The following is a 21,448-nucleotide window of genomic DNA, read 5'->3' as shown; positions in this document are numbered from 1 at the left end:
ACACTTAAAACTGAAAAGGGATATCTATACAGCACATAAGAATACCCTCCAGAGTGACCTCTTGACTTCATTTGAAATCTCTCAGCCACTGAAACTTTATTTTTTTATCATTTTTTTATTGTAGAATATAACATACAGACATAACAGTGATAACCTTCTAAGTGCAATTTAACAAGTAGTTAGAGAATAAATTTCAAAGAATATTATAGGTTACAATTCCACAGTTCCAGTTATTTCCTTATTATGAAACAAAACATACATAAAAAATGGTATTAACTTCCAAAACGTGATTTAACTAGTAGGTATATAGGAAACTTCCAAAGTTATTATGAGTATGGTACCATAGTTTCAGTCATTTCTTTATTGTGAAATCTAACATATATACAAAAAGGTGATAGCTTTCAGATTACAGTTTAACAAGTAGCTATATAACCAATTTAATGAATTACAGTTCCATCATTTCAGTTTTTTCCTTCTAACTATTCTAATACCCCAGCAACTAAGGAAAAGAAAATTATATAAAGATTCAGTATCCATAATCCTTTGTTAAATTCCATCTTGTCTGTTGCTACCCCTTCCTCTAGTTGAATCACTTTCCCGATCTTCAGGGATGTCCAGGCAGTGACAACCCTAACCTGTCCATGCCGAAAAGGGGTGTCAACTTTATAAGCAAAGGGGACACATCTAGGTGATGTTCTTGAAGAGACTATTACCTCTGGGTTTTGGGACTTAGCTGGCATAGGAGCACTCTGAAGGATTTAAGTTTCTGACGAATAAACTTAGTGAGTGAAACTTTTATAGAGTATGGTGTTCCTATTAATATTAGTCCCTAGTACGCAATGTGTAGAGTTTTCCCTTGTACCCTTCTGTTGTCAACTCTCTGTGCCAGTGTCGTACCTTAGAGGTCCATGATGAAAACCCTTATCTGTGTTTGTGGTGCTGATCAGTGGGAAACACGCCTTTAAACAACTGCTTTCATTCCTGTAAGCTCTGATACTTACAATCCCACTAACAAATGATCGTCCCTCCTATCCATTACCATACCTTTGAATTCACCATCATTAACATGTCTGAACACATTAGACTATCATTCCCCCTCACTGGCTACTTTTCTATTGCTAGTCTCCAATATTCTTACATTATAAGACATTGATTTTACATTGTTTGAAACTTTTTCTTTCATTTCTCTTCCCCCTTTTGGTCAGGAAGGCTTTGTGCATTCCACAATGCCAGGTCCAGATTCATCCCCGGGAGTCATATCCTGCGCTGCCAGGGAGATTTACACCCCTGGGAGTCAGGCCCTACGTGGGGGGATGGCAGTGAGTTCACCTGCTGAGTGAGCTTAGCGAGAGACAGGTGAGGCTGGCCGTTTGGCCCTGATGGTGCTGCCTCTCCCCCAGCAGCCCCAGGACCTGGGTGCTGTGCGCCTGGACGCTGCCGGGCTCTGGCCTGCCCAAGGGGTCACCAGTGTGAAGCTGCAGCGAGCACGGAGGGGGCTCCCTTGGGACAGCCCTGCTCCCGGGCCCCACTGACTGTGCACTCTCGGGGACTGGCGCCAGAGCCCGGGCCCGGCTGGTCCATCATGCTGCCTTTTTCTTAAAAATTGTTTGTGATAGCACAACATACATAATATAAAATTTGCCGTTTTAACCATTCTTAAGAGAACAACTCAGTGGCACTAATGAAGTTGACAATGTCGTGCGACCATCGCCACCATCTGTGCCAGGACTTTGCCTCACCCTGGGTGGGAGCTCCGCACCCATGGAGCTCCCTCTTGCCCACCTTCCTCTGGCCCTGCTGGCCTCTGAGCACCTCCCTGCCCCCATCTCTGCAGATTTGCTTATCCCAGACATTTCATGTGAGTAGAGTCATCCAACACATGCCCCGCGGTGTCCGGGTTCCTTCATGCAGCCTCGTGTTCTCAAGGTTCACCCATGTTGCAGCGTGTCTCAGAGCTTCATTCTTTTTTTATGGCCAAATAACATTCTACTGTATGTACGGACATATTTTATTTATCCGCTCACCTGTTGATGGGTGTGCGGATTGTTTCACTTTCTGGCTGAAGTGAATAATACTGCTGTGAGCATCGGTGCCTGGGTGCTGGGCCGCTGGCACCATCTCCTGGTGGTGGGCACGTCTGCCGACGCGTGTGGCTGCTGAGCCCCTGCGTGGCGGCTGTGGGTCGGATGGGCCACCTGGTGCCTGGGTCACTCTGGGCGTTCTGTGTGCCCAGTGGGGCCTGGGCAGGGATGAATGCCCCTCTTTGTTCTTTGTCATCTGGTGGGAACATCCATTAAGAAACACCCTCCGCTTTTGCTTGGCTGCGTGTCGCTGGGGAAAGCCTTTCTCCTAGCATGTTTCCTCCTGGAGACAAGCCAGACAGCTCACAACGTGGGCGGACTTCTTTCCTTTCTTTTAGGCAGGGGAGTGGTAATTGTTTCTCTTACTGGCAGTGAATAATGAAGTTTAAAAAATGCAGCTTCTGAGAGCAGGAGACAGGAGAAAACGGAGCTCGTGAGGGAACGGCGGCAGCATGCTCTTGTCTCAGGCCCCTTAGCCTCAGGCACTGCTGGATGCTCACCTCCTCGGCGCTGGGGCTGGAGACCGAGGAGCTGGCCCAGAAACTGAGGGCGAGGGACCGTCAGGTCACGTCTCCAACAGAAGGCTCCGGAGAGAACGTGCTGGGTGTTGATGCCCGGTGCCGGTGCTGGGAGACGGCACTCTGCCTTCGGTCCACACCCCGTTGTGTTCTGTCACTGAACATGTCCAATGTGCACGGACGTGGAGGGCCAGCACGAAGCGCCCCCAGGTCCTGTGGTTGGCAGGAACGTGCCCGCTCGCCTCCCATGCCTCCCCCCTTTGGTTTGGAAAAAAAGAAAGGCCTCGTGTCACTTCACCCATGTGTGTCTCTAAAAATGTGGGCGTTTTCTTACATGTCCATGGCATTGCTGTCACACCTGACAAAAGCAGCACAAGTTCCTTACCTTGTCTGATACCCAGGCCATATCGAAGTTTCCCGGTGTCTCCAAATGTGCCTGTCACGGGTGCTTCGTCCAAACCAGGGCCAGACAAGGCCCTCACGGGGCGTCTGTCTCATCTCATGAGCCTGTTTCTTCCTGAAAGCAGCGTCTTCTCCCCTCACCTGCTTTCCTGTTCAGGCCTAGCCCTCTGGGTGTCTGCTGTCCTGGAATGTGCTGTTTGCATCCCCTAGTGTCGCTTAGCCTGCTCCGTGTCCCCCTTCCCCACGCTTTAGAGCTGGAAGTAGTGCTGAAAGGTTTGTTTAGATTCAAGGCTTTATCGATTTTTTTTTAAAGTTAAAAGACACTTAGCATGAAGAGATGTTTCTCCAAAGCAGATGTACAAGTGGCCAGTGAACACATGAAAAGATGCTCAGCATCCTCAGCTGTCAGGGAAATGCAAATCAAACCACAGTATCCTGCTTCGCAAAACCCAATAGGTTGGCTTTAAAAAAAAAAGGGAAAAAAAAAAGTGTTGGTGAGAATGTGGAAAAATGGGAAGCTTGTGCATTGTTGGTAGGAGTGTAAAATGGAGCAGCTCTTGTGGAAAACTGTTTGGTGGCTCCTCAAACCGTTAAGCATAGAATTACCACGTGACTCGGCCGTCCCTCCTTTGGGAGTAAACCCCAGGAGTTGAAAGCAGGGACTTGAACAGATCCGTCCACCGGTGCTCACGGCAGCATTGTTCACAGCTGCCGAAAGGTGGAAGCAACCCCAGTGTCCCCTCCAGGTCAGTGGGTAAACAAAATGTGGTCTCTACACGTGGTGGAATATTATCCAGCCGTAGAAAGGGGTGAAGTCCTGACGCGTGTGACAACGTGGGTGAACCGTGAGGACCTCACGTCGAGTGAAAGAAGCCAGACACAAAATGGTCTCACTGATTCAAAGCAATTAGAGTCGGTACAGTCCTAGAGGCGGAAAGTAGACTGCGGGTTGCCAGCGGTGGTGGGGAGGGGGATCGGGGAGTCCCTGCTGAATGGGTGCAGTTTCTGGGGTGGTGGAAGGGTGGCGGTGATGGTGGTACAGCACTGGGAAGGTTATTTTCGTCACTGAACTGTAAATTTTGTGCTGTATCAATGTCACCGCAAAAATTAAAAGGAAAAAAAAGGCCAGCTCTCCCCAGGTGGTACAGTGTGGCCCAGGGGATTCTCGGCAGCCCAGGTTCCCATGGGGAGGAGTGGTGGAGTTGGCAGGGGGGCCCCGTCTCACACCGCCCCTGGGCCCTGCGGCTCTTCTCCGGGCAGGTGGATGGCTTCTTCATCATTGGCTGGATGTACCTGCCCCCCCACGACCCCCACGTGGATGACCCCATGCGGTTCAAGCCTCTCTTCAGAATCCACCTGATGGAGAGGAACGCGGCCACCGTCGAGTGTATGTATGGCCACCGGGGCCCCCACCACGGCCACGTCCAGGTGAGTGAGAATGCGGGGCCTGCCCCTCCACTCCCCAGAATCCTGGTCCCGCTGAGGCCCGCTGGGGTGTGCCCGGGCACTGTGGGCTGGGGGTCTCAGCCTGCGGCCGCTGAGCTCTCACACCAAGCTCACCTGCCTCTTTGTGCACTTGTGTGCAAACTCAGCCTGCTGTGCCCGGGAGAATCACTCCCTGGCACCCTCTGTCAGTTCTGCATCCTGTTAGAACCTTTGGTCCTTCACACCACAGTTCCTCACTGTCTGCGAGAACATCGGCATTGAGTGCAATGCTCCTCGCTGTGGTTGTGGCCTGCCCACCAGCCCACCCTGGGGAACGGAGCAGGCGAGGGCTCCTTGTGCTGCGCTGAGGGTCCCGTGGGGCGTGCCGGTGCCCTGCTCCAGGACGCCTGCCCCGTCTTCCTCCAGGAGAGAGCTCACACGCAGGGCCTGTCTGCGGCTGGGCTGGCCAGTCGGTGGGGTGGGGCTGGTCGTGGCGCTGGGGGACTGGGTGGCTGACTCGTGTTCTTGTGCACCCTTTCCCATGGCCCTGAAGATCGTGAAGAAAGATGAGTTCTCCACCAAGTGCAACCAGACGGACCACCACCGGATGGCTGGCGGGAGGCAGGAGGTGAGCCGAGGCCCCAGGGCAGGGCCTCCCCGAGGGCACGTGCTCCGTGTCCGTTCAGCTGTAGAGAACCAACTTGTTAGGGGAACCGAGTGGAGCCACCCGTGTGGTGGCAGTGCGGCAGCCTCGGGACAGAGGACACATCTGGTCCTTTTTCTCAGACATGGCCCCTGTGGATGTGTGTACATGCGTCTCAGTTCTTGGGTTTGTCCATCCCCTCTCAGAGAGCAGGCGCAAGCAGAAGGCCCTCTTCCCGTGCTCTCCGTTGCCCCTGGGTGGCAGCACCACTGCACTGAGGGCCACCAGGGGCCGTCCTGGGTTTGCAGGGCAGGGGTCCGGGGGCCTCTCCTTGGAGCCTCCCTCCCACGAGGGGGGCCCGTGGCTGGGAGTCGCGGGCCATGGCGCATTTAGCAGAGATCTGCCTGCCAGACACACCCACGGAGGCTTCTTTGGGTTTCTTTTTGTCTGCCCGAGTAATCTTGCATTCCCTTGAGTTTGTTTTTCTGTAGCTCTGAGTCATTTTGGCATTTCAAAATATTTTTAAGTAATCGAACCTTTAAATAGTACAGGATTCTCGTCATGGCCTATATTTATTTGTGGGGTACATCTCTCTGCCAATGCCTGAGTTTCTAGTAGCCAGAGAACTGCAGGGGCAGGCAAGGCGGAAGGGCCATCATTTTGGGGTCCTTTGAAGAGTAGTGGGGCCCCTGTTCCCGAGTATGTGGCATGTGGAGGCGACAGATAATGGAAATGTTTTTTTGTTTATAACACTCCATTTTATTCTGATTTTATAAACTGTCATGTATGCAACATGTGTGAATGCTGTAGTTACATTTAAATGAGGAAAAAAAAAAAAACAGCATATTTTCCAAAAATAGGGAATCTTCAACTTTGAGAACTTTAAAAAAAAAAAAGGCATGTAATTTGTTTCTAGTAATCGATACTCTGGGATCAGAAAAAGTTCCATAAGCCAACTTCTACATGTGGACTCACTGATTTTAAAATAGAGTATGATTTTTACTGATTATAAAAGTAATACTGTATGTGCCTTATGGGAACTAGAAAAACACCTGGAAGTCCAGGTGAGAATGAGCGCCGTGCCAGCACCTGGCCATGGAGCCGGGCGGAGAGTCACCTTTGAGGGCTGCTCGTGCTGCTTTCCAGTGGAACACCTGTCAGTCTGTCAGGGACCAGGCCTGCTCTGCTGTTGGTGTGGGTGTGTTTCTAATTGACTTCTGTAGGAGCCTTTATCCGGTAGGAAAATTAACCCTTCAGCCTCACTGGTGGTTTTCAGTACTTTCATCTTCTCCTTTCTTGGGCTGTCACTTTCTGTTTCTTTGTATGTTTTGTTGACAACTGGACATTTTGATGTTTTACTGTGTTAACACTGGAATTTAAACTCGGAGGCATCTGTTCCTTAAGCTTGTATCCAGCTAGTGTTATGACAGAGCTCTCCTCGAATGCCTGGAGCTAACAACTGAAAAAGGGAAAAGGGGAAACCCCTTTCCCAGTCTTTGCAGATTGACCTGTGCACGTGTCCTTCTTCAGGGCTTACCCATATGATGAGTTTAGAGAACACCTCCAGGCCAAAGCACAGGTGTGTGTGCGTGCACATGCATTCTGAATGTCATGATCCTGGGCACTGCACTAAGTGTCCTACGGCCAGTCATGCCTCGTCCCAGGCAGCACAATTTGACTGCGCCTACTACACGCAGGGCAAATTCTGGGATCATCAGTCCCCCAGAGCACCACCAGACAGGCTCCCAGTGAGTGCACAAGGGTTACTCTGCTCCCCCCAGAACCAGGACTGGGGGTCCACTCTGGGAGCTGGTGAGGCAGGGAAGGGGCGAGCTGGGGCATCACGGGATCCACACTTTGACATGGCCTTTCTCCTGATTTGGCACTCTCCCTGCTGCTGCCGCCCCTCAGCTGTTTTCTGGGTTGTTGAGACAGAGGTTTCTGCCAGTTCTTGCTGGGTGTTCAGAACTTCTATGGGGGAATGGGGCTCCGAAGTGTCTCACTCTGCCATCTTGTTCCGGGCATGCCTGGTTTTTGTTTTGTTTTGTTTTTTTAATTTTTTTAATTTTTATTGAGATTGTTCACATACCATACAACTACCCAAAGATCCAAAGGATACAATCAATTGCCCATGGTACCATCATACAGCTGTGCATCCATCACCACAATTATTTTTTTTTTTCATTTTTAGAACATTTTCATTACTCCAGAAAAGAAATAAAGACAAAAGAAAAAAAAAGGAAACTCCAGTACTCCCATACCCCTAACCACCCCCCCTCCATTATTGACTCCTAGTTTGGGTATAGTACATTTGTTACTGTTGATGAAATAATATTAAAATACTACTAACTGTAGTATATAGTTTGCAATAGGTATATATATTTTTCCTATATGCCCCTCTATTATTACCTTCTAGTTATAGCATCATACATTTGTTCTAGTTCACGAGAAGGATTTCTAATATTTGTACAGTTAGTCACAGACATTGCCCACCACAAGGTTCACTGTTTTATACATTCCCATCTTGTAACCTCCAACTTTCCTTCTGGTGACATACGTGACTCTTAAGCTTCTCTTTCCACCACTTTCACACACCTTTCAGCACTGTCAGTTATTCTCACAATGTGCTACCATCACCTCTGTCCATTTCCGAACGTTTAAGTTCACCCTAGTAGAGCATTCTCATAATAAGCAACCACTCCCCATTCTTTAGCCTCGTTCTATATCTTGGTAACTTATATTTCATGTCTATGAGCTTACCATATTATAATTAGTTCATATCAGTGAGACCCTGCAATATTTATCCTTATGTGTCTTATTTCACTCAATATAGTGCCCTCAGGCTTTCTGCATCAACCCATTTTTTTGAGACGGTTTTGTTCACACACCATACATTCCATCCTAAGTAAACAATCGTTGGTTCCCCATATAGTCACGTATTTATGTATTCACCACCATCACCACTATCTATATAAGGACATCTCCATTTCTTTCACAAAAGAGGAGGAAGAGTCAAAGAAGGTAGAGACAAAGGAAAATGGATTCTTTTTTAAGCAAGAAACTTGGGTGTCTCCATTTTCTAGCTCAGTCTTACAGGTCCAGAGTTGATTAGGTCGCCAGGAGGGTCTTAACACTGGGGTGAGAGGAAAAATCATGAAATCTGGACATTGTGGTATATCCTGATAATTTTGGAAACTGAGGTAAAAGATCAAAACAGGAATTCTGGGCTGCTGTGTACTTGGGCTGGTGGTCATTTTAAATTCCAGACCAGAATGGCGGCTCCCAGCGCGGGGAGGGATCCGGCTGCTTTGGGGGGTTGCAGGGGCAGCAGCTGTGGTGAAGCCGCCACACCCAGCAGGCACTCCCGGCCAGGTGCCTCCTTCAGCGCCTCTGGGAGCTCCGGGTGCGCCCTAGGGCAGCGAGGGGCTTGTGAACGGTGAAGGAGGGTCGCCTTGCCTGGTCTTCACCTGTCATAGACAGCAGAGCTTCCCGCCGCAGCCGGAAGCCAGGCCGTTAACTAGTAAAACTAAGCGGGCAGCGTTTGCCAAGCCTCCCTGTTCCTTGCCCTCCAATTCCAGTTTTGGGGAATTGCACCTGGTGTGAGCCAGGGATGCGCCCGAATCGCTGGGGCTGCAGGTTCCTGGGCTGTGCCCCTCTGCCTGGGCCCTGCGCCCGGCCACACCTCCGCAGAGCGGGTGAAGCGCGGCCTTCCACCCCGCGCCTGCCTCCCGCTCTCCCCCGTTCCGTGCCCCCCGTCCCAGCAGGAGGGTGTTGGAAACCTGGGGCTGCAGGTAGGAGCAGAGATGGCGACGACGGGGTGGGGGTGGGCGAGGCGAGCCCGAGGGGCTCCCTGTCACTCTGGCGGGCTGAGGGGCTGCGGGCGCCGTCGGGGGTCTCTGCCCTCTGCTGGGTGCAGGACGGTCCCGCGCGGTGCCGGGCAGTGCTCGCTTCTCTGCTGCCTTCCTGCTTTCCTGCCCGTTGCTGAGAGGTGCCTTTGCTTTGTAAACATCTGACAAGTACAGAACCGTCAGCGTAGGCAGGGGGGGGCTGCCTGCGAAGCCCGGCCCCCCAGGCTGCCTCCAGCTCCTCGTGCCTCATTCCTTAATTCCTTCTCAGGCCTTTTCAGTGTCGTTCCGATTAAACTGTATGTAATTTGGATTGTGCCCTATTACATAACTTTCATTCCATAAAATGTTTTCCAGTGTATTAGAATTCTGTATGAACTTTATTTTTCCACGCAGCTTAGCGTTCTGTCACGTTCCCGTCACGTAACTTACCTTCATATTCCCCTGCTGTTGGGCCTGTGGTCTGTGCTTGGGTTTTCACGTCTTCGGGCCCCAACTTGTTAGGTTCGGAGCCGTTCAAGAATCCACACAATGCAGCAAGTCAAAGTTTAAGTATAAAGTTTAAGATTTATTAGAGAAAGAAAGCAGGTGGGAGCCAGCAGAAAAGAAGAAAAAGATAATGGCTCCCGCTCTGTATTTGAGAGCAGCATTCTTTAATGAAAAAAGGAACCCCTGTTGGGTAGGGTGTCTGCTGTGATGTTCTGTGCCTCGACTGGGTAAGTGCTTATCTAGTTTGGGGCTGATTGGTTGGTAGGATTCTGAGACAATGTTCTTTTCAGGAAAGCAGCTGCATTATCTAACTGGGGAGAGCAGGCCTTTTCGGTAGTTTATTTTATGGGCATCTCTGACCTGCCTTACCCGCCTTTGAGGGGCCACTGGGGTGGCCTTGAACAGCTTTGAACGACCTTCATTCTTTAGTTTATGGGGCACCTGTTTTCTTGTGAGATAAGCTGTGGGGCCCCTGAGTTAGAAACTCCTTTTACATGTTAGTTTCTTCTTCTGGGATCTAACACAACTGAGCTCGTGTGTCTTTGAGCAACGCCTTAACCCCTGGGCGCCTGCTGCAGCCCCTGACCCCACCGCGGGCAGGAGGACGAAACGGGGCGCTGCGTGGATGAGCTGGCACCAGGCCTGGCCCAGTGGCAGCCCCAGGGGAGAATTAGGCGTTGGATCTGACGTGGCCACAGTGGCCTTCCCGTTTTGGTCAGACCTAGAAATGGCATTACCGGGGAAAGGCCACAAGGGTTTCCAAAGTTCTTTCTCTCTTGTCAGCGTGCTGGTTCTGCTCGCAGCCTGCCATAGGCAGCGGGCCGGCCTCACTGCTCTGGCTCGCGCCATGATGCCACCGGAAGAAGGAACCAGAGCGGAGCAGGTGGGCTTTGGGTGGGCCTGGGCCTGCCCCCCTCTACCGCAGGGGCCCAGGTGGGTTCTTCACTTCTCTGAGCCCTGCATTACCTAAAGGAGGGAGGAGCCAGGTGCCGTCTCCGGGGGCTGCTGTGACATTGCACAGGGCGACATCGGTGCCGAGCACAGTGGAGCGCCCGCGGGCCTGGACCGGGGCCCCACATCCTCCGCTTGCGCCCCCACCCCGTGCTCACAAATCGTGCCCTTATAGGATGACTTTCTAGTAAACATACTTCAAAGATCTTTATTCTGAGTAACCGGGTCTGGTTGGGATTCCTAATTACTTTGGCCTTCTTATGCCGGGTAAATGAGATTGTAACTCTACACGAGTCATCTTGGTGGTATTTAGCGGGTCTCATTATTTGCCACGGTAACCGTGAAACCCTCGCTCCTCATGCTTTGTTATTTCTTGCTCTGATTTGTGTGGTCTCTGCCTTTCCTCCATTACTCCAGCCCGTTTAGCAGAAGGTTTTAATTTTGACAAAATCTCATTTGTCACATTTGTTCTTTTATGGTTGTTGTTCCATGTGTCCTAAAAAAACCTTTGACTGCCCCAGGTTGAAAAGAAAGTCTCCTAGGTTTTTTGTTTTTTTTTAGCGCTTCAATAGTTTTACGTTACGTTTGGGTTTTAGGTTTAGGTGTGCAACACGCCTTGAATATTTGTGTGTGCGGAGTGCACGGTGGGGACTGTGGTTCGTTGTTTCCCACGTGCACATCCAGTTGGAGCACCCGGGTGGAGAGAGTTGCTTTCCCCCAGGGCGTTGCTTTGGCATCTTTGTCGAGAGTTTCCTACTGAATAAATGTGTGTCTATTTTTGGGCACCGTCATCTGTTCCATCCTGTCTGTCTGTCCGTGCGTGTGCCAGCTCGGCTGTCTGCATGGCTGTTGCTTTAGAGTAAGTGTCCACAAGGCAGCGTGAGCCCTCCAACGTAATTCTTCCTTTTCCACATTGCTTTGAACGTGCCAGGTGCTTTGCATTTGCAGGTGAGTTTCAGAATCAGCTTGTCAGTTCCTACACAGAAAGCCAGGTTTTGTGATTGTGACAACAGGGCACTGGCTCTGCAGAACAACCCAGAGAGGACTGTCATCTCAACAGCAAGCCTCCAAGCCTTGAACACGGAGTATTTGACAATTGGGGTCGTCTTCGATCTATTTTAGCAGTGTTTTCTGGTTTTCAGATTAGAGGTCTTGCACATATTTTGTTAAACTTATCGCTAAGTCCTTTATGATTTTTAATGGATTTTTTAATTGGAGAAGTTGTAGATTTACAGAAAAATCATGCAAAAAATTCCAAGTTCCCATAAACTCCCTTCACACATGCCGTTTTCCCTGTTATTAACACTTGGCATTAGTGTAGTATTTTTGTTACAGTTGATGAAAGCACATTTTTGTAATTGGACAATCAGCTATAGTCCATGATTTACATCAGGGTTCACTGTTTGTGTTGTACATCCTATGGTTGTTTAAAATTTTATTCTAGTAATATATATACAACCTTAAATTCCCCTTTTAACCACATTAGAATGTATAATTCAGTGCTGTTAGTGTCGTGCTCCCGTCTCCACCGTCCATTACCAGAGCTTTTCCGTCACCCACAGAAACTCTGCCCAGTGAGCGTTAACTCCCCTTCATTTGTGATTTTTAAGCTGTTTTAAATAGAAATTTTAAAAATTTTATTTTCCAGTTGTTTGTTGCTGAGATATAAAAGTTCAGTTGAATTTTGTGTGTTGACTTTATACCCTGTGACCCTGCTAAATTTACTTACTAGTTTTAATCATTATTTACTTCAGCCATTCCAGTGGTTTCTGTTGGGATAATTACGTGACAAAGCAATTGACAGATTGTAGCTTTTTAAAATCCCTTTGCTTCTTCTCACAGAACTAATTCTAGATAATCATGAGAAATACTACATGGAGTTAGGAACTCAAGGGTTCAGACAAATTATGTGAATCGTGTAGGAGGTTATTAAGTACTAAATATCCATAGCATTGCTTGATTGCAAAATGCATGTGTTACTGAGCTTTGGGGATGTGGTGTTTCTGGAAGCTCCCATTTTACACGTGTGGCCCCTGAACACAGCCTGTGAGCCGTGCTTTAGAAGAAAATTCCTGGCTCTCCACCCTGGCCTGGTCTATCCCATCCCCAGTGGAAGCGACAGACAGCCACGCAGGCGATCGGACGTCTGGGAGGTGTAGTGGAGGGACGGGCTGGCCGCTGCCTGCCTGGAGGAGCCCGGAACCTGGCCCAGGGCCTTTGTAGGGGGAGCCTCCTGCGGGCAGCCCGGGCCTCTGGAAGAGCCTGGAAGGCGAGCAGGACCCAAATGCGGGGGTCGGAGGCTGGGGGAGCAGACCGGGGCCCCTCACTCAGGTGCCAGGCGAGGCCCTGCCCGCCCAGGTGCCTCTCGGCTGCCTCCTCCTGCCCGTGGAATGGGGTGGGGCCCTGGTGGCCATCACAGCTGTGTTCTTCCGGAAGGAATTCCGGACCTGGCTGCGGGAGGAATGGGGCCGCACTCTGGAGGACATTTTCCACGAGCACATGCAGGAGCTGATCCTGATGAAGTTCATCTACACCAGCCAGTACGAGTGAGTGCGGGCCCGGGTGAGGGGTGGGCAGCCCCTCCCCAGACCTTCGCGTTTGTCTGTCTGATTTGTGGTCACTGGGGTTCCACCCCCCCCCCCACATACAGTGTCCTCGCGTGACGGTTTGTCCTGCTTCCCATTGACTCGGGGATCTTGGGCTTTTTGCTCCCTCTCCTGTGTCTGGCAGCTGTGGACCCCTGTAGCCCCTTGCGCAGTGTCCCCTCCCCACGGCCCCTCTCCCCAGGGTGAGGGGAGCAAGACAGGACTTTCCCGTTGAGGGTGCAGGTCACTGATGGTCAAGTGTGGGCTGGCTCTGGGGGGGTGGCGGGGCCACGTGTGTGTGCCCGTGGGGGCTGGGGGCTGCGGAGGAAGGGCCCCTGCCCTGACATGTCCGCTCTCCCCCACAGCAACTGCCTGACCTACCGCCGCATCTACCTGCCCCCCAGCCACCCTGACGACCTCATCCCCCCCGGCCTCTTCAAAGGGACCTACGGCAGCCACGGGCTGGAGATCGTCATGCTCAGCTTCCACGGGTCCCTGGCCCGCGGCACGAAGGTCACGGTGAGGGGCTGTCGGGGGGGGGCCGCTGAGAGTGTACCCCACCCCACCCCGGAGTGGAACCAGCTTCACCGTCCCTGGGGGGCTTGTCTGAGGCGCAGGACCCTGGCCCCACCCAGCCCCGCAGGATCAGAGCCTGTTCCCACACACTCCGGGGCCTCCTGCGCGCCCAGGGTGGCCCCAACGCCCTGTTCTCAGACTCAGCTGCCTGGTGGGTCCCCTGGGGGGTTTTCTGGTGCCCAGGTCCCAGCCCCTGGGATTCTGCTCGCTGTGGGTGCAGCTGCCTGGGCGAGGGGTGGGGAGACCCAGCTGTAGCTGACAGTGCCTGCTGCCCCTCGAGGGCTCAGCAGCTTTGGAAAAGCAGGTGAGCTTTGGTTGCATCGTGAGCTCAGCCCCCAGGTCCCTCGGCTGGGATGGGATCAGGGCTACCCCACTCGGGCCTTCTTTGCCTACCCCGGGTGCCCCCTCCTCCTGGCCCCTCCCAGGCTCGGTCTCCAGGCTCATTTCTGGCAGGTGGCAGCGGAGAGCCCTGAGGGGGCCGTGTCCCTGTCCAGTCTGCACCTGGGCCTGCAGGCCCTCTGCTTGGGAGAGCTCGCCGTCGACTGCACTGCAGCCGGGCGCACGTCTGCCTGGTGGGCGCTCCTGCCACCCCCAGTGGGTTCCCTCCCCTCCTGCAGCAATTTTGGCTATTTTGGTCTCCATGGAACTTTTGGGGCCCTGCAGGGGCTGAGGACCTTCCTGGACTTTAGCCTAAGATTGGCTTTTGCCTTTGGGCAGACAGGTTCAGGCTGGCATTGCAGGCCTGTCACCCCTGGCTGCGTGCCTTGGCCTCGGCCTCCAGAGCTGTCTGGGGGCCAGCCCCTCCGAGGGTCACTGGGCACCGAAAGCGGTGTGTGTTGTGCCCTCGGGTCCCTCAGGGCCAGGTCCTGCATAGGGCCTGGCATTTTCTGGGTTCCGGGGCCCTGCTGATTGCCACTCGCTCCTCAGGGTGACCCCAACATCCCAGCCGGGCAGCAGACCGTGGAGGCTGACCTCACGCGCCGTATCCAGCTGCCTGAGGCCGAGAGCCCCCACAGCTTCGACGCGCTCTCCCGGGTCATCCTGGAGGTCCGCGAGCAGCTGCGCCAGGAGCAGCAGGAGCAGGAGGGCGAGGGCTGTGGCCAAGAGCCCCCGCCCAGCCCAGCCCAGCCCCAGCCGGAGCCGCCTGCCGAGGGGGCTGGAGGGGAGCTCAGGGGCGGAGAAGGGGAATCAGCCACTACTCAGCAGCCCCCCGAGTCGGGGCAGCCTTTTGTGCTCCCCGCCGGTGTGAGCTCGAGAAATGAGGACTACCCCCGCACCTGCCGGATGTGGTAAGGAGCAGGGTGCGTGTGTGGAGGGGTGGGGAGGGGGCTTCCAGAAGAGTCCCCGATTCCCTGAATGCAGCCTGGAAGCCCGGTCGAGTGGAGGCTGGACGAGCCCACCCAGTGGCGGGTGGGGGAGCCCCTGGGGCCCAGGGGAGCCGAGCCTTTGGCGACTCGGTTCAGGTACTGCTGGTATCCCAGCACCTGAGTGCCCGGCACTGTGCCCGAGGCCTGGCCACTGGCCGCAGCCTCCGGAGGCCCCGGTCCTTTCCTCCCTCCGGGGGCTTCCTCCCAAATGCCTTCACCCGCACCTGTGACCTGGCTCCACCAGTGGCCACGTGAGTTACTTTTTTATACTTAATGAAGTGAAGCACAGACCTGGGAAGACGGCAGCCTGTGGGAAGCAGAAGCCGCCCCGCACCTCCCGGCCCCCTGCCCGATGGCCTCCGCGTGGGGTCTGCTCCTGGGGCGTCTGCCTCCCCCCACCTCCCCTCGGTTGCCGCCCGCCCCTCCTGCTGGCTGGACCAGCGTGTGAGTGGTCCCCGGAACCAGCACGGCTGTGGTGGTTTGCGGACGGGGCTGACACAGCCGCCCCCTTCCCTGCGGAGCCCCCAGCAGCCCACCCAGCGGCCGGTTTTTGTTCTCACGACTCTGTCTCAGGCCACTGCCTTCCCCCTCCCCGGGGTCCACAGCCGGGCCCCCCTTGCCGCTTCAGCCGTTCCTCCGTAGTGAGATGGGGGGACCCTCCCCAGGCCCCACACTCGAGGACTATTTAAATGTCAGTGATCAGATCCTGATAAAATCAGAATCTCAGTTCCTTGGGGCACTGGTTGCGTTCCCAGTGCCCAGTCGCCATGTGTGGTTGGTGGGTGCTGTATTGGGCAGCACGGATCTAGAACATTCCATCATGGCAGAATGTCCAGCTGGACAGCGCTGCCCTCAGGGCCTCTTGAGGGAAGACCTGCTAGTCCCCCGTGGTCCTGTCCCCTCACCTCGGGGATGGATGCTGCCCGGTGCCCGCGTCGGTCCAGTCAGCACCCCCTCGCGTTTGCCTTGAGGGAGGTGCGAGCTCACCCTGCTCCCCGCAGGGCATCGGGCACCCGGATGGGACTTGGCGGAGCAACCCGTGACATGTTCTTCATGTTCTGCGATTATGATAAAAATGACTGAGTGTTTTATAGAGGGAGGCAAACAGGCCAGCAGAATTTCAAGTGCTGCACATTTTAAATGGTCACGAAGGACAAAGGCTTTCACTGCTGTCCCCATACAAGTTTCACAGCTCCCAGCATCTCCCGGTGCAGAGGCCAGCAGCCCGGGCCCGTCCGCCTGGCCGAGCTCCAGGAGCCCCCCACCCTCTGCAGGCCCCAGGGGCCTCCCCGGCCCAGGAGGGCGCGGCCCATCCGCCATCCGGTTCTGTGTTGCCCAGCAGCCTCCTGCGCCCTCCAGGCTGCGTGGCCGTCCCCTTGCCTCCCGGTGCCTGGTGGCACTTCTTCCCCACCTGGGAGCCCTCTGGGCTTCAGCCCCAACCCACAAGGGCCACGCACCCCTGCCCGCCCAGTGGAGCCTCGGGGTGCAGTGGCACAGGGATTTGTGGGGAGAGCCCCGCAACTTGTCCTCTGTTGAAAGCACTGAGGCCTTGGCAGGAAAGATGTCGTGTATTTCAATGTAACATCAATCTTGAAACGTCGTCCTTAATGGGCATTTGAAAGTTCAGCCTTCGGAGTTAATGTCATCTGCCTGCTGGTTTCCTTAGGCAGACACGGCCACCCCAGAAATTGAGGTCATCACGCTATCGGACCTGCTCTGTGCAGTTGTATACTTGGCAGAATGTGCAGGCAGCACAGCCTGGGAACCCTCCTCATTCAGTTCAGGGAGTGGGGGATGCAGCGGTCAGTGGGGCGCACCCGACGACCTGGGCTGACCCCCACACTGACCCCCACTGCTGCTCACGTGCCCTGCAGACACCTCTTGTCTGCCCCGAGCCCGGGGTCTGTCCTTAGAGGTGAAGTGCGGCAGCGCAGAGCATGCCCCAGGGGACACGGCGCTCTCCGCCATCGGGCCTCGCTCCCTGCTGAGTGGTCGAGGTGGCCCATGTGGCAGCAAGGGGGCTCTGGAACACCGCGCTGTGATGCCGTGCTTGACGCGAGCAGTTCGGGCTCCTTCAAGGCCCCGCGTCCCCTCCCTCCCCCCATCCTCCCTTGCCCCGCTCACCCTCTCCCCTCTTCTCTGTGCAGTTTCTACGGCACGGGCCTCATCGCGGGCCACGGCTTCACCAGCCCCGAGCGCACCCCAGGGCTCTTCATCCTGTTTGACGACGACCGCTTCGGGTTCATCTGGCTCGAGTTCAAGTCCTTCAGTCTGTACAGCCGGGTCAAGGTCACCTTCCAGAACGCGGACGCCCCCTCCCCAGAGGCCTTTGATGAGATGCTCAAGAACATCCAGGCCCTCACGTCCTGACACCCCTGCCCCGCAGGTGGCCCGGGATCGGACGCAGCATGCACTTTGGCACAAGGTCTGGTGCCAGGAGGCGCCCCTGCTGGGGGAGCCCGGGCCCAGCCCCCCTCCCGAAATGCTCTGCATAGTAGCTCACACTCACTGAGTATCTGCCCGCGGCTGCCATGGGAAAAGCTGAGCATGTCTTACAAAAGTGAGGAAGAAGAGAGAACCAGAACAAACTGATAGGAGGAATGACTCCAGGGGCATGGAAAGAACGGCATGTGAGAAAGGGGTTGCCTTCTGCCTATTTGCTGTTTTCTGGGGAAAACAACACCCTCCTTCAGGGAAGTTTACATGTAACAGACTCTGTTCCAGGTGAGCACGATGAAGAGATCACATGTGAGACAGACTTCTTCACGCATGCCTTCCTGCGCTGGTGCCCTCTGGGGAAGCAGACGAGAAGGGGCCGTGCGGCCGTGAGGGTCCCCAGCGAGGCGATGCCCAGGCTGGACATGAGCAGCAGGTGGGGAGGGTCCCACTCGGGTCAGAGACCCGGGACCTGGGTAGAGTCTTGGGTTCCCGTGTCAGCTCCTGTATCAGGGAAAGGACGTGACGGATCCGTTCCTGCCGGCCTCGCTCAGCTTCGCCTCCATGCAGCAGCCCCCGACAGCGCCTCAGTTTTACTCCGGCGCCCTCCCCACCCCTGCACGCTCTTCCGATGTCAAGAGCTGCAAGCTGCTGGCTGATTGTCCCCAAGCACAGGCCATCAAGGGACAGCATCCGAATGCACTGATTTCATTTCACTGCTTTAGACAAGCGCTGTTCCCTGAAGTTTCAGGCATTAGAAATGATGCACAAGTTTGAAGCCCCTTTGCAGGTGAGAGGACAACTTTCTGGAAGAGTCACACCCCATGTGGGGAGGTGCGCTTTGGAAACTGCCGGTGGAGGGACTCATGGAGACCCCACCGGTGCTGCGTTCCACATTGTGGGGAAAGCCTGCAATCAGGGACCCCCCTGAGGTCTCTGCAGATGGTGGGGTTCCCGTAAGAGCAGACGTCACACGTGCTGCACCTGCGCTCTCCTGAGGACGCCCCTCAGCCCTCGGCCCAGCCCTCAGTGGCCCAGGCACTGGGCCAGGCCGGGAGAGCCCCTCCCCCTGCTGTGTCGCCCCTGGCTGGTTGTGGACCCCCTCGGGGGGGGGTTCAGGATCATCCCACCAGCCACGGGTCCCCGGAAGGCGGCGCTTTTGTGTGCCTTTGTGTAGAGACTGGCCTGGGGACATCTTCCTGATTAATTGGTCCCTGACTGGCCATTTGACAGAAATTCCCACGCCCTGGCATTAGTACTGTTGGCAACTTTTAACTTCCTTTGCTTCCCAGAATCATAAAATTGACCATCTTTGTGGCACAGCCCCAGACGGCAGCCCGGCGGCCCTGGTTCTGCTGTGCGGCAGGGGGAGGCCGATCAAGAACACGGCTCCCGAGGCAGTGGCCCTCCTGCCCAGCACCATCCCCAGCCCCTGTTGTGCGAGTGGCCCGAGGCTCACCCCAGCCGGCCTCTTCTAGAGAAACCCACAGGGAGCGGAGGGCCTGTGTTACCCGATTTCTAGTGTCTTCTGCAGGATGGAGTCTAAACACTCTGCCACCCCCTCCCCTTTTGTGCAGCTGTGACTGGTTTGCTCTGTTACCAAATGTGGTGGTCCCCAATGATGATAACTATGGTTATGAATCCGGGAGAAAGATGGAAACCCAGGGCGCCTGGGAGCGTTGGCTGCCGCTCTTTGTTTTGCCCCCACTTGAATAGAATCAAGACCTGCGTTTTCACCCAGGGCCTGATGCTCCGTCTTTCTGGCTCAGGTCCCACTGGAGGGCTCCCTCAGCATTTACAGAGCACGGAGATTGAGGACGAGCACTTCTGATTAAAATCCTCAACGCTAAATCACGGTCTCCCTAATGTCTGGGATACGGATGATTCTCCTCAGCGGGACCCGGCTCAGCCCCGTTGGTTCCTGCCAGTGGCGTCAGGCGTGGCCGAGGCCGGGTGGCCCGTCCAGTGGTGGACAGTCTGTGCGAGGCCTGGCAGGGCCAGCGGCAAAGCAACCTGGGGCAGGCGAGGGCTCGGTGTGCCCGAGGCTGGTGCCCCCACCACCAGGATGCCCGGCCGTTGGGAGCCCCTCTTTGGTTTGGTCCGCTCGGATGTGTCCTGGTCAGTGGGTGGTTCGGCGAGCACGGACAGTTGATCTCCCCCAGACCACAGGCTGGTGGCCTGCTCACTGCAGGGGGCCGCAGCCGGGTGAGGGGTCGCTGATCCACTGATTCACCACAGGGCAGGGTCTGAACCAGTCAGGAGTGGAGGCCTGAGGCAACCAGGGTTTGATATAAGGTTCCAAAGTGGACTTGGACTGGTGCCAGTTAGGGAAGGGGCAGGTAGACCTGGAGGGTCTGTGGCTTATATCCTGTCCCTTGTACCCCACCTGTGTTTTGCTACTTCGAGGGGATTGAGAACGGTGTAGTTTGGAGCGGAGTGGCATAAGCTACATCTGTCTCCTCTGTGAGTGGGGTCTGTTTCTGTGCTCACTGGGAAGTGATGTGATGGATGATTTTAAGCCCATCGTTGGCGAGTCCTCTGTACGGGACTGCATGTGTTTTTTGCCCGAAGATGTTGCAGGTGGCCTCATTTTGTAGGCTTTGCGATAGGCCCACCTGGGCCCAGACTCCAGCATCAACTGACGAGTTGGTGGGTTCGAGGCCTCCTGGTGGGAGAGGTTTGGACCCCTTTCTCCCTGAATGTGGCTGCCCTTCCTGACTGATCCCTGACTCTCCCCACCCTGGGCTGCTTGGGTCTCGGAGGTGCCCAGGCCTCCTGCCCAGCCCCGCCCCCTCCCGCACCCCACCCTGTCCCCACGCCAGGCAAGGACCTGTGGTGTCGAGGTGCTGCTGATGCCCACATTCCTTACCTCGTGCCGGTCCCAGAGGAAATCGGGAAAACAAATTCAGAGACAGAGTTTGCACTTTAGATGTTTTCTTTCTTGGGAACGTGGAGCTGTCTGTGACCACAACCCGGAGAGCACAGCCCCTCCCGGGAGCCGACTGCCTCTCTCTGTCCCTCGCCCCGGCTCTCCAGGTGCTTGTTTTCAGTGTGTGGGTCACCCAGGCTGCCCGGCACCCATCCTCAGGCTGTCCTTGCTGCCCACGAGGGATGGACAGGGAGCAAGACTCGGGTCTGCCCCTCCTGTGGCTTCCTGACCTCGGCCACGCGGGACCGCAGTCGGGCCATGGCGCGTGATGCAGTGCTTTGAGGACAGCAGCCGTGTCCTTCCAGAACCCTGTTTTTGTCCTGCTGCCTTTGTGTTCATACTTTGAAGAATGTTCTCAGATCTCGCTGGCAGGCTTGCAGATAAAACCCCCAGCTCGTTATCGGCTCCTCTGTTGACACAGACCAGTCTCTCAGCCTTCGCTTTGTTGGAGAGATCAGAAATGTAACGTGACTGCATGTTCTCGGCATTATTTGTAGAGCAAGAGAACGTGAGAGATGATATCATTTTGAATGGTCCTGTGAGTAGGAATGAATGAGGTCGTGCCAAATTCCCGAGCATCCCTGCAGGGCCGGCCTTCGGGGGCGTGGGTGCAGACGGGACCCGAGGCTGCTGGTTTTCCGCTGGTCACTCACGGTCCCAGGGCGACATGGAGAGGAAAGCCCTCCTGCGGTTCGGTCTCGGAACATCCCGAGCCCTTAATCTGGGAAGACACCTGAGATGGGGGAGCGAGGCCGCGCCTGGGGAGCGTGGAGCAGAGGGGCGGGACACACAGGCCAGGCAGGGGCTGGGGAAGGTCGCCTGCACCCCCTGGGAACGCAGCGGTGCCCCTTCTCCTTCTGGTTTTCAATAAACAGGTTTTTGGACCCTGTTGTGTGCTTGGTTGGTCGTTTCTTCGGCATGGGATTCAGATGGAAGTGGGATCCTGGAGCGGAGGGCTGCGATTATGGGGGAGGTGGGACCCTGGGAGCCGGACGGGCAGGTGCAGGCACCTGTGCTGCTCTCCCTGCCGCGCTCACGGGGCCGAGCCCGAGGCGAGCATGTGGCACCCGGCTGGCGGCCGGCCCGGACCCCCCTGGGCCCCAGTCCCTGGCTGTGGGGCCCTGGGGTCTCTCCAGCCAAAGCCTGTGTGAGCCTGCATTTTGGAGAACGGTCAGTGCCAGGGCAGCCAGGTCAGGGCCTG

The 21,448-nt window shown here is 55.1% G+C and overlaps 1 protein-coding gene across 5 annotated transcripts in view; it reads left to right on the top strand.

Annotated features, from left to right (window-relative positions):
• Positions 1–21,131, top strand: part of FBXO31 (F-box protein 31) — a 60,695-nt gene extending 39,564 nt beyond the window's left edge. For 3 of the 5 annotated variants that reach the window (XM_037815571.1, XM_037815569.1, XM_037815568.1), the window contains 6 exons: positions 4,262–4,429; positions 4,980–5,054; positions 12,791–12,900; positions 13,305–13,458; positions 14,443–14,804; positions 17,030–21,131. In XM_037815571.1, the coding sequence (XP_037671499.1) occupies positions 4,262–4,429; positions 4,980–5,054; positions 12,791–12,900; positions 13,305–13,458; positions 14,443–14,804; positions 17,030–17,252 (1,092 nt within the window). In that variant the 3' untranslated portion in view covers positions 17,253–21,131. The other 2 variants (XM_037815572.1, XM_037815570.1) reach the window with 2 other exon arrangements.
• The last annotated feature ends 317 nt before the right edge of the window (positions 21,132–21,448 follow it).

The sequence above is a fragment of the Choloepus didactylus genome, chromosome 22 (assembly GCF_015220235.1).
Source record: "Choloepus didactylus isolate mChoDid1 chromosome 22, mChoDid1.pri, whole genome shotgun sequence".
NCBI classification, from domain to species: Eukaryota; Metazoa; Chordata; class Mammalia; order Pilosa; family Megalonychidae; genus Choloepus; species Choloepus didactylus.
This window is presented reverse-complemented; position numbering and strand designations above follow the sequence as displayed.